The sequence below is a fragment of the Dermacentor andersoni genome, chromosome 1 (assembly GCF_023375885.2).
Source record: "Dermacentor andersoni chromosome 1, qqDerAnde1_hic_scaffold, whole genome shotgun sequence".
Lineage (NCBI taxonomy): Eukaryota > Metazoa > Arthropoda > Arachnida > Ixodida > Ixodidae > Dermacentor > Dermacentor andersoni.
Window position 1 is genome coordinate 149,540,963 of NC_092814.1, and position 15,693 is coordinate 149,556,655.

At 44.4% G+C, this 15,693-nt stretch overlaps 1 protein-coding gene across 3 annotated transcripts in view; it reads right to left on the reverse strand.

Moving 5' to 3' along the window:
- The window catches only part of LOC126544836 (uncharacterized), a 97,701-nt gene that overhangs the window by 70,349 nt on the left and 11,659 nt on the right, over window positions 1–15,693 (reverse strand). For all 3 annotated transcript variants that reach the window (XM_055062158.1, XM_055062159.1, XM_055062160.1), the window contains one exon: window positions 11,560–11,780. In XM_055062158.1, the coding sequence (XP_054918133.1) occupies window positions 11,560–11,780 (221 nt within the window). The remainder of the gene's footprint in view (window positions 1–11,559; window positions 11,781–15,693) is intronic.

The following is a 15,693-nucleotide window of genomic DNA, read 5'->3' on the forward strand; positions in this document are numbered from 1 at the left end:
ACAGAAAGGAATAATGAACACCTTCAGAAAGTGTAGCAACAGAAAGTGGACCTGGAAAAGCCATAATGGTGAAACAAGAAAGTGATGTCATATTTTCTACCAATCCCAGCATAGTGCAGGATGTATAAGTGTTACGGAGGGCAAAGTGCAGTGATCATAGGTTAATTAGGTCTATGATTCACCTCAATTTGAAGACAGAAACAGCAAAGTTAGTCAAGAAGAAACAGGCCAACCTAGATGCAGTAAGGGTGAAAGCACACGAATTCAGGCTGGTGCTAGCAAACAAATATTCAGCTTTAGAATAGGAAGATGAAGACAACAGAGGCAACGAATGAAACCGTAATCTTGACCTGGCCGATTTTGAAAGCAGCAGTTGAAGTGGGAGATAAGACACCAAGGCAACCAGTAGGTAAGCTCTCCCAAATAATGCAGGGCCTAATAAAGAAAGGACAAAGCATGAGAGCGTCCAACTCAAGAGATCATATAGAATTCGCTGAACTGTCAAAACTTATATTAACGGATATTTGAAATTATAACCTGGGAAAAATTGAGGAAGCAGTAAAAAGTGATTGCAGCATGAAATCAGTCAGAAGATAACTTAGCATAGGACAAGGCAAGATGTATGCAGTGAAAGATAAGCAGGGTAATGTCATCAGCAATTTCGCTGATGTAGTAAAAGCCGCAGAATTCCATACTGACCACTACAGTACCCAGAGCAGCCACACTACCTTCATAGGAAGTAGTGATGCACAGGATACAGAGGCTCCTTATATAACTAGCAATGAAGTTGGAATAGCCTCGCAAGGCATGTTCCAGGGAAAAGTGGCAGGAGAAGATGGAATAACAGTCCATTTAATCAAAGATTGAGTAGACATCCTTGCAAAGCTTGCAGCCCTTTATACGCTATGCCTCCCAAGTGTACCAGACAGCTGGAAGAATGCCAAGATTATACTAATCCATAAGAAGGGAGATGAGACGTTAACGAATTGAAAAATTATAAGCACATTAGCTTGCATTCAGTATTGTATAAATATTCATCAAGATAATTTCCAATCAGGGCAACACCTGACTTCAATCAACCAAGAGAACAAGCTGGATTCAGGAAGGGACATATTAAAAATTATGGGGTTTTAATGCCAAAACCAGTCTGATTATGAGGCACGCCGTCATGGGGGACTCCAGAATAATTTGGACCACTTGGGGTTGTTTAACGTGCACCTAAACCTAAGCACACTGGTGTTTTCACATTTCACCTCATCAAAATGCGGCCACCGTGGCCGGGGTTCGATCCCGTAACCTTGTGCTTAGCAAACCAACACGGGAAGGGATATTCTATAATGGATCACATCCATTTTATCAATCAGGTAACTGAGAAAACCACGAAGTACAATCAACCTCTATATGTGGCTTTCATAGATTATGAAAAGGCATTTAATTCAGTAGGGATAGCAGTAGTCATGGAAGCATTATGTAATCAAGGAGTACAGGAAGCATACGTGAATACCTTAAATATCTATAAAGATTCCACAGCTACCACTGCTTTCCACAAGAAAAGTAGAAAATTGCCAATGAAGAAAGGGGCCAGGCAAGAAGACAATCTCTCCAATGCTATTCACTACATGCTTAGAAGTATTCAAGTTATTAGAGTGGGAAGGCTTAAGAATGAGAATCAACGGCAAATATCCTGGCAACCTTAGGCTTGCAGAAGACCTTGTCCTGTTCAGCAACAATGCTGATGTATTGCAACAAATCATTGAGGACCTTAACAGAGAATGTGCATAAGTGAAGCTTAAGATTAATATGCAGAACTCAAAGGTAATGTTTAATAGCCTAGCAAGGAAACAAGAATTCATGATCACCAGTCAGCCTCTAGAGTCTGTACAGGAGCATGTTTATTTAGGTCAATTACTCACAGGGGCCTGACAATAGCCTGACAATGACGACAATGAAATAGAAGAACTAAACTGTGTTAGTAAATTACTCTTCTACAATTCCAATAAAGCCGCTCGTACAGCAAGAATACTCTTCGTAAGCCAGAAAAGAAACGAAAGATGGGTTGCAACGCCGCCTTGTAGTTCGCTATGACGCCTTAGTATTTCAAGGCATCTGCTCCAGCGTAGTTAAATCTTTATAAGTGAAAATGAATGTCATCTATACCAGTGAAAGAAAGGACTTAAAAGGTTTCAAAAACATGTTGCGAATCACCACTGTCCAAATGAAGAAAATATATTGAAATCCATGACATCATACTGATGTACTGGCCCTAGGGTTTCAATGTAAAATTAAAAAAATTGAACTTCGAACTTTCTTTCCTTTTCTAATAATCAATCTATATTACCACGAAATAAACCAAACTATAGAGTTCTTCCAGAATACATTTCATCAATCATAACTTATCTAGTGTTTCTCTTTAGTGTCCACTTAGGGTATGCTTCTTAATAGTGTTCAATGACCAAATAAATTTAATGTTCTGGACATACATTAAGATTTCTCAGCAGAATAAGATTGCACTGCTTAGCCGTCCTAGTGGCTCATTTAAGCATCCATCTCATAGTCATCTGTACGTCAGGTCCAAACCATGTGCCTCGATTGCTGGCCTTTAGAATTTACTCTTCCACTTCTAATTAAACTCCATGGAAGGTGGGGAACCTTAGTCTAATGAATGCCCCACGCATTACAGCCATGCCACTCCACGCCACCCCGATCGCTCCCCTCCACCAATCAATTTGTGCTGCCCCCACAATATCGGTGGCTAACTACAGCTTCCCAACATCTGGACCAGCTATTACTGGCCTCATTCTTGAGATGCTGCTTTGACATGCTTCTGGGGGCAGACATGCCCTGAAGGCAGCACCATCTCAGCTTAGCCATGAGGGTCAGGTATGGCCCTTGCGCCAGGTCCGTGGTGATGAGTTCGCAGTGTAGTTATGAGTTCTATGAAGTTGATGTGACGTGGCTGTAAAGGGGCCTTAAAAATAGTTGCTCTAGAGTGCGTAAAATCTATCTGTAATAAGATTATGTCGATGACAAATGACATGTTCTATGTGCAATAAAATCCATCGTGAAAGAATGATGCAATATAGAATATGAGAGTTTGTAAAATTACCTGGAACACTACTGCCTCACCAGAGCTCTTCAAACACAAGGGCCTAGTGGCATGTGCTATATGAAACAGCTATCACAGCGGCATCCTCTGAAGAGAGGAGACGCCACGAATGTGTGGGGCTAATAACATGTAATACAACATCTTTCAGGAAACCTAGGACTGTGTTGGTGTCAGAGCGGTTCTGGGCCGAGTAACATTACAGGATGAAGGGAGATGTGCTGCCTCTATGCTAGGGGAAAATGTTTCTCTCAGACTCGCCTTCCCGACACTCCAGGAGGACGTGGAGGACGGTTAGTTTCTCCCTGCATCTACCACAGGTTGGAGGATCATTTCGAGTGAGTAAAAAGTTATGCGTGCCAAATGTGTGTCCTATTCTGAGACGACAGAATAGGACATCTGTTCGCCATGACTTTGTTGCAGAGGGCCAAGAACCTAACTGTGGCTTTATCACATGCAGTTTGTTCTTTATTTCTGCGTCCCACATGCATTGCCAGTGGTTCCGTAGTTTCCTTCTTAAGAAGGGCTTCAGGTCTGTGACAGGGACCGAAGAAGTAGGATTAACTGCATGCAATGAAATTGATGTGGCCATATGGTCCGCTAGAACGTTACCCTCGATGCCCCTATGGCCAGGCACTCAGCATATAATCACATGCTGGTTAGATATATATGCTTTACACAAGACGGAATAGAGTTCATTAATTACTGGATTTTCATGCTTACAGAATGACATCAAGGCCTTCACAACACTTAGGGATTCCGTAAATATAACCAATTTTTTTAGTTTTGATTCCTTATATGCTTCACTACCGACAATAGTGTGCAGGCCTCGGCCGTAAAGATACTTATTTCTGGATGTAGTACATCTGACTCCGAGAAGGATGGACCGACAGCTGCATAGGACACTCCAGCATGTGACTTGGAAGCGTTTGCGTAGAACTCTGTGCACGAGTGCATGTACTGAAGTTCTAGGAAATGCATTCGGATTTCGACCTCTGGAGTGTGCTTTGTAACTTTTAGAAAGGATACGTCACATTCTATCACCTGCCACTCCCAAGGAGGTAAGAGCTTGGTTAGGTGCATTAAGCGATGCTCGAGGAGTGGGACATGAATTTCACCGCTAAGTTCCTTCACACGCAGCAAGAAAGGCTGTCTTATAGAGGGACGATTGCGGAAAAGTGTAGCACACGTCACGTCGGTAATGTTATTAAAACATGGATGTTCAGGGTTAGATTGCACTTTAAGAAGCTGATGTATGATCTCTGCAGGTGGAGCGACCACTCATTCGATTCGGCATATAAGCTTTCAATTGGGCTTGTTCTGAAAGCACCAGTGGCTAAGCGGATACCTAGATGGTGGAGAGGATCCAGCATCCTTAGCGCGCTCGGGGTGGCAGAGTTATACACTATGGCACCATAATCCAATCTTGACCGAATTAGGCTCTTGTAGAGATTCATTAGACACTTCCTGTCACTACCCCGTGTAGTCTGGGATGGAAGTTCCATTAGGTTAATTGTTTTTAGACATTTTTCTTTAAGATATTTAATGTGTGGAATGAAAGTGAGCCTATAGTTAAGTATAATACCTAGGAATTTGTGCTCTTTGCTGACAGGTATTCGTTGTCCACACAGTTCTAAGCAAGGATCCGGGACAAGGCCTTTCTTGTGAAGAGAACACAAGAGCTTTTGTGAGGGTTGATTTTGAATCTATCTTTCTCTGCCCACTTTGACACTTTGTTCAGGCCATGCTGTACCTGTCACTCGCACACTGCGAGGTTACATGATTTGAAACCTATTTGAATGTCGTCCACGTAGACTGAATAAAAAATGCCCGGTGGTAATGAAGCACGAAGTGTTGTCATCTTAACAATAAAGAGTGTGAAGCCACACCAGTTTCCTGTATAAAAGGATGTGACACTACATTGCCGACTTTTACCCGGAACGTACGATTCGACAAATAGCTTTCTATTAGGTTTAGCATATTGCCATGAATGCCCATTTCTGACAAGTCTGTCAAGATGCCGTAGCGCCACGTTGTGTCGTACGCCTTCTCTATGTTGAGGAATATGGATAAGAAAAACTGTGTATAAATGCGTCACGGATGTATCCTTCATACGTACAAGATGATCGGTTGTGGAGCCTTCTCTGAAGCCACACTGATAGGGATCAAGCATTTTGCTCAGTTCAAGGAAATCGATGAGTCGCCGATTAATCATTTTTTCGAATACCTTACAAAGGCAACTTGTGAGGGCTATCAGGCTGTAACTTTCCACTGAGGAAGGGTCTTTGCGTTGTTTCAAAACAGGGACCACAATGGCTTCTTTCCATGCGGTTGGAAGGTATCCTGCAGCCCAAATGGTGTTGAAAAGTGCGAGTAGTGTAACGTGGGTGTCAGTGTGCAAGTTTTTGATCATTTCATACATGGTTCTGTCAGATCCCGGTGCAGAGCTCTTGCATGCGCTCAAGGCAGCTCTCAACTCGGCAATACTAAAAGGACAGTTGTACGGTTCACTCTGTCGGCATTTTCTTATGAATGGCTTACATTCTATTTGCTTATATTTGAGAAACTATTTTGAATAATGGGTTGAACTTGACACGCTCTCAAAGTGCTCCCCAAGTGAGTCTGCCTGATCTTGCAGTGTATCGCCCTGTGTATTTACCAAAGGGAGTGAATATGTTTGTCGCCCTCTTATCCTATTAACCCTGTTCCAGACTTTGGCCTCATCTGTAAACGAGTTGATACTCACTAATAACTTCTGCCAACTTTCTCTTCTGGCCTTTCGGCGGGTTCTCCTGCCTTGGGACTTTACTTTCTTAAAGTTGATAAGATTCTCTACAGTGGGAGAAGCGCATAGCAACCCCCACACTTTGTTCTGTTTCCTACATGCGTTCCTACATTCGTCGTTTCATCACGGGACTCGCTGTTTGCATGCCACACCACTTACTTCAGATATGCATTTAGATGCAGCATCTATAATGAAGGCTGTAAAATACTGCACAGCAGCATCAATTCCAAAAGAAGACATGTCATTCCATGACATACTAGTGAGAATTCGGAATTTCTCCCAGTCGGCTGTATCAATCTTCCACTTAGGAGCCTGTTGTGGATATTCGTTTTCTTTAGATGTTCTTAGCAGTATGGGGAAGTGGTCACTCCCGTAAGGGTTGTTGGTAACTTCCCATTCAAGTTCAGGCAGTATAGACTGGGAAACTATAAGATCTATTGAAGAAAAGGTTCTGTTTGCAAGAGAGTAATATGTGGGTTCCTTCTTATTGACCAGGCACGCACCAGAAGAAAAAAAACAGTTCAACAAGACGACCTCGCGGATCTATACGAGGGTCACCCCACAGGTAGCTGTGTGCATTGAAATCGCCAAGAACATAAGGTTCTGGCAATTCATCTATAAAGGACTGAAATTCATGTTTGTTTAATTTGTAATGTGGGGGTATGTAAAGCGAGCAAATAGTGATAAGTTTGTTTAGGAGAACAACTCGAACCGCCACTGCTCAAAGGGCCGTTCGTAGCTGTAAACGTTGACACGCTATGCTTTATTGAATTACAATGGCAACACCGCCCGATGATGCTATCGCATCATCGCGATCTTTGTGAAAAGTAACATACTGTCGAAGAACATTTGTGTTTTAATTTTAAGTGTGTTTCCTGTAAACACAGCACTTTTGGATTGTGTTCGTGGATGAGTTCTTGCACATCATCAAGGTTTCTTAGAAGACCTCTGACGTTCCATTGCATAATTTGTGTATTCATAATAAAACAGAAGTGGTGCCTTAGACTACAGAGCCCTTTCAAGGCTCTGTAATGGGGGTTTTGTCCTTTCTGGAGCGTTCGAGGGTGCCTCGCCGCTCCTAAGGCGCTTGGTGCACCGTGAGGATAGGTGTAGTGTCCATTGCCTCTTGTGAGGCGCCTGACACGCGCTCTTGCGAGCGAGAAGTTTTCCGAGAGAGTCCCGCCTCGGAAAGGCAAGACCCCTGTGCCAACCAGCCCGGAGGTCGATGGGGCTCCCTGTGGGATTTGGCTGCGCCGGCTGTTGCCAGCGCTGGAAGGGGCCGGGTGCCTACCTTCGGAGCCACTATCAGTCTTACGGGATCGCAGCGTGTAGCGCAGGTTGCCACAGATAACTCTTGTGGGGCCGGCAACCCAAGGGTAGCCTGGCCTGTTTGCTGGTTGGGTGGAGTAGGCTTACCCACTTCCACCCTGGGGTCAGAAGCCAAAGTTACCAGCTCGCTGCGCGCGGGCTGGGCACTTGGCATTGGCCGCTGCGGCGCCGCCCCCCAAACGCGCCGTATCAGCATAAGGTGTGCTGTGGAAAGGTGAGCACCTTTTACGCGCTTCCTTAAACGAAATATTTTCGTTGACTTTGAGGGTGATTATCTCTTTCTTCCTTCCAGTTCGGACAGGAGTGTGAGTAGGCTGGATGGTCACCACTGCAGTTTACAAAGTGAGGTGTGCCACTGCAGTTGTCGGAGGGGTGGCCCTGCACTCCACACTTTGCACAAGTTATTTGATCACGGCAGCTCTGCAAGCCATGGCCGAACCTTTGGCATTAAAAACAACGTCTAGGATTTGGAATATATGGTCGGACAGTTAGCCTACTGTATCCCATTTCAATGGTTTTCGGCAGAACGCTAGATGCAAATGTTAAGACAAGTTGTTTGGTTGGAATTTCTTTGTTGTCCCGTCTAAGGATAATATGCTTTACATTGGTCACATTTTGATATTTCTACCCTTCCAGGAGTTCAGCTTCTGTCAAATCCTGAAGGTCTGCCTCTGACACGAATCCACGTGAGCTATTCATTGATCGGTGTGGTGCAACAGAAACTGGTATGTTACCAAATGTCACCAGACTACCTAGCTTCTCGTACTGATTTTTCTGAGGGATCTCCAAAAGAAGGTCCCCGCTTGCCATTTTCGTCACTTTCTAACCTGACCCTAAGGCTTTGGTCAAAGATTTTGAAACTATGAATGGTGAAATGAGTCTGGCCTGTTTTTCAGAGTTCTCGCTGTGTACAACATGGTATATCGGATAGGTCTCGTTTGTGCGGGTGAAACGTACTTAAGTCTTCGGTGCATACCCTCTTCTGAGGGTGACGATCAAGTAGGCAGGGAAATGCGGGTGTTCCCATAGTATTTCGGTCCGTTTTCGGCAGCAATGGTGGCCACCCAGCACGGAGCCCAACATGGGGACGCTGCAGAACTTAACGCGTAAGGCTGCAGGCGCCAACCATACATTGCCCCTATAACCTAATATATTATACCCAAGGGAGGGCTCATACGCAAGGTTAACCCTAGCCGCCCTAGGAAATTAGGAAGTGACAGAAGAGAAGAGATGATAGGACAGTAAAAGAAATAAGATAGGAAAGAAAAAGATTGGAGAGGGGGACAGGAAAACGCAACTGCCAATTTACCCCAGGTGGGTCAGCCTGGAGGTGCCGTCTACGTGAAGCAGAGGCCGAAGAGGCATGTTGCCTCCGCCGGCGGGCCTTAACGGTCCGAACACCCGGTATCAGCTCAACCCCCAGGATACCCCTTTCCCCGGACACGGCTAAGCCGCGCACGGCTACACACGGGAGGGTCCAACCCTCGTGTGCTCGGGTACGTTATGTCACAACACACCAAACGCCTGCTGACGCAGACGTCCCTGCAGGGGATTGAAGTCAAAAGCAGATGATCCCTGCATTAAAGATACCTTACACACCGAATAGAGTGTCTTCTTTCTCTCTGGCTCATTTCAAGAACTCAACAAGATAAAGCAAACCGAAGAGTAATGACGTGTGCAGAATACAGGTGCACTTCCAGCTGCTTTCAAGCTGAAAGCAGCTCATTCATGACCTTAAATATTTCATAAATTGTCCTTAATTTGTAAATTGACTGTTGCAGCTGTTCTTATGCTATGAAAAGAGCCCACAAAGAATGCTTCTTTTACCATGGTTAGGATATATCCAACTAATAACGAATTTTTCAATATGGTAACAAAGGTCACTCTTTAATATCTGTAGGCCGAAATCGCAAAGCTTTTCATTCGTAAGTGCTGTTTGCCATTGGCCAGCCGCTATGCCCAGCATCGCAATTGGCTGGCCCCCACTCCTACAAACAGTTCTAGGATAATGCTTTGTGAGTGTAGTTCTAGCTAATGTTTTGTGAATAAGGGCTCAATATTTTAAAGGCCGTCCAAACAACTCTGCAATTTTTTTCCTACTCTGCATGAGCTAATTCAACCTTGCTTGAGTAAGTACCATGAACAGCTTGGCACACATCCTGAAAAACTGTTGCAGTTTGTGGAGACTCATCCCTGCTCTTGGGACAAAGGAACGGCAACACAGTAGTGCAGACAATCACAAGGGCATTTATTGCACCTTTTATACGCCAATCTATAGCCAGCCGAATTATTATCGCTAGAGCATGCCGACAAGGACGCGACAAATTAGCAAGTCCGACTCACCGCGACAGGATAGCAAGTGAATATGTTTGCCCCATGCTGGGCACTAACGCCTGGTCGTTTGTGCGTATGGTCATGCGAACAGTGGTGCATTCGGACAATCGTGTTCGTCCATTCCGATGTAGGCCTCACGAGACGGTCTCGCAGAAGCATGGATCGGCACACGTGCAGAACGTCCGCGCCGCTTTCCGACCACGAGCCAAAGAGAAAGAGTTTACTCTCTGTCGCGCCCACCTAACCCAGCCATTAGGTGGCGTTACCAGCGAAACACTCACGCCATCTCTCGTAATGCGCTGCAACCAGACCAACCACCGCCAGCACTAAGCTACGCAGAAGAGCCGGATCCTGGGACACGCGAGACATGAGGGGAAAATAGCATATCAGGGGATGCATGAGAGTCGCGCTTCCCCACAAATTCACGAGTTTAATACATTTGTGAATGTGGCACGCTGAACAAACTTTACAGAGCTTTACATTAGGATACATAGGTGAAATACATTGTATGTTAGACGCTGTACGTTAGTGTTCAAGGTGAACACATAAGCGAAAGATTTACGATCAAAACCAAAAGCATAATGAAGATTAGCACTCCGCCAACGATCTCGGAAGACCTGCCTAGTCGCTGCAGGCGCTGGCAGCAGCTTGACAGTTGAGCCGTGAGGCCCAACAAGAGTGTCCACTCTTTACTTATAGCTTTCAATATGGCATTGTCACGTGGTAGTTTTAAAATTCTGTTTTTTTTAATTATTATAAACAAGCACAAATGCTAGGTCGTTCTGAACACTGTTATTGGTAATTTCTTGACATCCTCGACAAATTTTGCATTGACACAGTGACTAATTAAGTTAATGAAACGTTACCCAAATAAATTTATTACTAGCACGATTAATGCACAGTGGGTGCCATTTGCTTGAAGTACCCCCCCCCCCCCCCCCCTGTTAGATTAACATTTTCGTAACATTTAGTTGGTACAGCTAGTATACTAAATCGTGTTTTATCTAATAAGTATTTTTCATGGGATAAATGTTTTGCGAACCTTCAGTAATTTGCAAGAATAAAGTCATGAAAATTGTATTTTTTTTTACAGTATGTATATTTAACGTTTCCTTTATTGCATCCCGAGCTTTTATCTATGTGTTAAATTAGCTATTTACACATTATATGGAGGGTGTATTAGAAAATGCTTTAGAAATTTCTTTAAAATGGGGAAGATGTGAAAGAATTCCTTAAGGGTTGTTTTCATCATAGAGGCAAGCTCTTTAAGTTGAGGTAGTAACCAGCCAAGCCAGACGCTTGATCCTAACACAAGATTTCAAGCTATCATACGGGGGAATTCATAACTGGTTCTAGCCATGCTGCAACAAGGTGACACTGCCATGTTTTGCAGTGTAATTTATTCAGGCTAATTTCGCCAAAACAGAAACTGAACTGCCAAAGAGCACAACTGTCAAGCTCTTAGCAGGCACCCATGTGGGACACTATTTACGCTTTACTATCAGACTACCATGAAGCGAGATGCAGATCACAGCTGCACTGCCTTGCAGTTCAGTTTTGGTTTGTTTTCTGGGTGAAGCAAGCATTCATTGCACTACAGAAACTGGCAGCATCAACATTTTGCATGCCTGGAAATGATTATGAACTCCTCGAATGACAGGGTTGCATTAAAATTAGTCCTCTGGCTCTTTTGGGCAAATGGAATGTAATTTACATAATTACTTGTCTATTTACCCTCTTGAGTCATTTTGTATGTACACCACTGTGATAAATGCAATCTCGCGGAAATTGTTTATCACATCTTCCCCATTTTTAAGCATTTTCAAGCGTGATCTTCTGAAACACCCTGTATAATGTATATATTTGTTGCTTCATTATTAAATGGGCTAATATATTCCTTTTTCGCTTTGCATTCCCAACTTATGTGCACGCATGTTACGCATCTTTTTTTTTTGCCCCTCCTGCATGGCCCTCCAAGCAAATAGTACAAAATCAATGAACTACAAACCTGTGCTGCTGGCCTTGGCATCATCAGCATTCATCTTGTCAATCATGTCGGTGAGCTCCTCCTTCAGTTCTTGAGTTCCTTTTGATAGCCGAACTTCACAAAAGGCCTCTTCTGCCATGTCAGTTTCACGTAGTTCTTTCAAGAGAGCTTGAGTTTCTTCTATATCTTGTCGACTTGTCATTGAAGCCTCGCAGCTTTTTGGTTTCCTCGCACCTGGCAAACTAAACCAAAAATTTGTTTAAAATAGCTTCAGCTCAGACTTTCGAGACAACACCATTGCAATACTAAATATGTATCTGCTAAACACAATGAGATTATTGAAAGTGACTTAAGCTTAAGGGAAGAACGTAAGGAAAGAAAGTGGCCAGTATTTAAGCACATATACTGCTGATAGATTACCTGCTGGCCTTCAGGCCCAATGTAAACTACTCTGTTCACTTTGTCTCGCTGAGTGGCTACCTTGTAAGTAGGGTACCACCAGCAAATGCCATATTAAAGTGTTATCACTGTATTGGCGGCGAGCTCGACCACTGGAAAAGCTAGTGCCACTGTCGGCATGACGTGGCATGAGGGATCACGTGGACACAGCGGCTGCGTCAGCTGCTTCGGAAGCGCCAAAGCGAGCTGAAAACGAAAGTTCAAAGTCCCACCTGCGCCGCGGTTCTGATTAAGTGGTAAGGCTTTACCGCCTTGGGTGTCTGCTTGACAACATCTGAAACTACTATAATAGGCAGTGGCTGCCTTTGGAGGCGTGTAGCATGGTAGGCCACTGATCGGTGCCGCAGTGCCGGACGTACGTAACAGAGCCCATTGTCAGCCTTATTCACACGTAGCCACAGGGCAAGGAGCTGCGTGAAGCTTGGCTGGCGAAACTTAGAACCAGCAGACAGCCATCAGCGACAACTCGGGTATGCAGCAAGCACAGACGCGAGGAGGATTTCTGCTACAGCACCAGGACTGCGCGATGTTCGGTGAGTATAGCAGAAAACGCGCACTGAGACGCTCACCCGCGCCCGCTGCCCAGCTAATGTCAGAACGGTTTGGTCTATGAACTTGTTGGTGCTAGATACTGGCAAATTCACTGGAACAGAAATGGAGCGGTAAGACGCACATTAAAGAAAGGCATGACATATGGTCATGTTTGTGTTATGAATTAATGCACTGGATTACGAAAAAGCAGAGGGAAACCGCACGCTGAGAAGACCGATAAACATACAGTGTGACACAACTTGAGAAATAATATTGAAATGTGCAAGAATGTAGAAGAGAAAAAAGATTGAGTCGTCGCGACGGTCCATCACAGTCGCCGTAGGCGTCGAAGTCTCTATAATGAAATTATTTTTTAACAGTTCTGATAGCGTCCATGCAACAATGGTTGCTAGTGTACTGTCAAATGCTCATATGCTGCGGCCTAAAGCTCACGGCATTGTGTGAAAACGCGCTCGCAGCGAAAGCAAAACGTTGTGCGCGAACATGCATGCAGACGCGCAGTCAGTCTCTGCGAACCCGTGTGATCGCCACATTGAGGCTTCATTCTATTATGCTCCATTTGGTTATACAGACAGCCCACTATAAGAACACATTTCACACAGTTTACTCTCAGCGTTTGCCTACCTTTCACGCAAGAAGCCGGTTCGGGAGACTCCATCGCGGCGACCGCGCGCAGTGGCATTCACGTACTGTACGTATTCGGTAAAGAGATAGCGTTTGTAAACGATTCTGTGCTTTCAGTTTGCCCAAGATTATTATATCGACAGTCAAAAACTTCCCTCATTTTGAGAGTACCCGCATAAATGTCCAGGAGGGCTACCGCGTGGTGTTTTTATTCAGCGCCGTAGGCGAAACCTACGAGGAGCGCGCCGCGTGATCCCTTATACTACGCAAGTGAGGCGCTTCCAACAGATGGCAACTCCGTAACTCCTCGCCGCCAATAGGACATTCACCAGCTTTCCTGGCAGCCACTGACACAAAATTCAAAGTGAGAGAGGGAGTTGACACAAGCCAAAAGGAGCAATGACATGGGACAAATGTCAAATGGCACTGAGAGGAGCACACAGCAGGGTGGGAGCAAGAGCCAGCCGATCAACCAAAGACTAATGTTTTACAAAGTACCAATATGGATTCTTTGCACCTTATACTTAAGCCTGCAAAACCCAAACACCATTCGACATAAAGAAATTAAAAAACCTGTTCACATTTATTTCTGGTCGTGCCGAAGGCCAAATTAAAAGTTGAGTAGACATGATTAGTGATCAGTTTGCTAAACTATCCACTGAGAACTCCCTCCAGTGAATAAAAAATGCTACTATGTGCTTTGCATTGCTTACAGAGCTTAAATCATAACTTAAAGGTATAAAATTGAGCATGCCAAAAACAATACATTGCGCTTTGTGGGGTTAAGGAGGCAATACTAAAGCTTCTTAAACTTCGTAAAGTAGCGCCACGCTTTGAATAATGCCGCCTCCTCCTCGCACGCTCTGGCGGAGGCCGACGCAGCATCGCTATAGGTCTAATAGCATCACGTAGGCCTTCGCACCGTGCTTCAGTGCCATGCTTGCTCAAGAAGGGTCTACAGAGTGGCAAGGAGCACATGTTGGCGCCATTGCTACGCTTGAGCGGCGTAGGCAGCGCCATGGTCGAGGAGGGAGCGTGAAAGAGGAGAAACGAGGAGTGAAGGCGGAGGAGGGGAGAGCCGCTACTTTACGAAGTTTAAGGGGCTTTAGGCAATACTACTTGCTTGAACAGTGCAGTGTATGTGGCATGTCACATTTAGTACCCATGCTCATAAGCTCTAGCATGCATTCATGGAAATACAGTACAGTTACTTATTTACCTATTGCTATTTCAAGGATATACATGCCGAGAATAGTCATTTCCAGAAATTGTGGCTAAAGCCCACATGTACCATACGCACAACAATATGTACACATTCATTCTCATGTTTTACTTTTATGATTACTGCATCATGAAAGTATAATTATTAGGGGTGTTCAAATAGTTTTTAAATACAAATTGAATTATCCTTCCTATTCGATTTGTACTCAAGATATAACTAGTTGAAATTGTCACTATTTGTTTCTGCTTAAATATAAAGGATAACACTTGCTGGCGTTCAAGATGGAGAATGATGCAAGAGTGAACTGTTCTGAATGATTCAGTTGTAGGAGAGCCACGGTTGTTTTGTAGAGACGCCAGTCCCCGAGTTATCACCAAGGGCAGATTACTGCTCCACAACTTCCACTTATTCAATAAGAATGCCTCACTGTTAAGCAACTTATACATTGTGTCCCAGCTGTCACACACGATTGCTTAAAAAAATTCAGTGCCACTCCACTCTGAATGAACATGGATGACCAGCAAAGCTGTATAGTGATGAGTATATTGTATTAATATATGGTGATCACTATATTGATTGAATGAAGACACATACACGTGACTTCGTGATTCTACTGTCTTATTTTGTTACCATACTGATCATCGCTTCGTCACTATGGTAGACAGCCACGGGCTGAACAACGATGCTGGAAGGATTTTTAGCAAATGTCAAGTCTATACATGACCAATGACGCGTAGTTCGTACACTGACATGTGTATAACATTGAATGCCAAACCTATCCTCCTCGCTGTATTCGGGGTCCCGACGGGCATCACGCATACGCTTGGCATTGGCGGCCCGCTCGTCATCTGTGGTCTCCTTCCACCACTGCTGGGCCCATTCCCCTTTCTGTTTACAAAGGTGATCTTCACAGGCACGCTGCTGTTCTTCGCCGGACGGAAGGAGGCTTACACGATGGTCCAGGCCTATCGCCCGACGCATGCTCAGCGTCAGCGACAAGCGCATGTCCTAGCCCTATACAGCTTTGCTGTAAAAAGGAGGATCATTCTATATGGACAAGATGAAGTGCAATTGTTCAGAGTCCACTTGAGAAACTGCCAGTAACTTTGAAAAGAAAAACTGACATACACCCGTATGTAGCATGAAGCTACAAAGGAAACCCACGTGGGTTTTTCAGAAACAAAGCTTGGTAGTTGAAGAAAAATTCATCCTGGAGCCGTATTACGCAACGATTCGGTTTCCAAGAATTCAGTTTGGCAGTGGTGTCACATTTGGGTGGTCTGCTGACTTAATGAGAA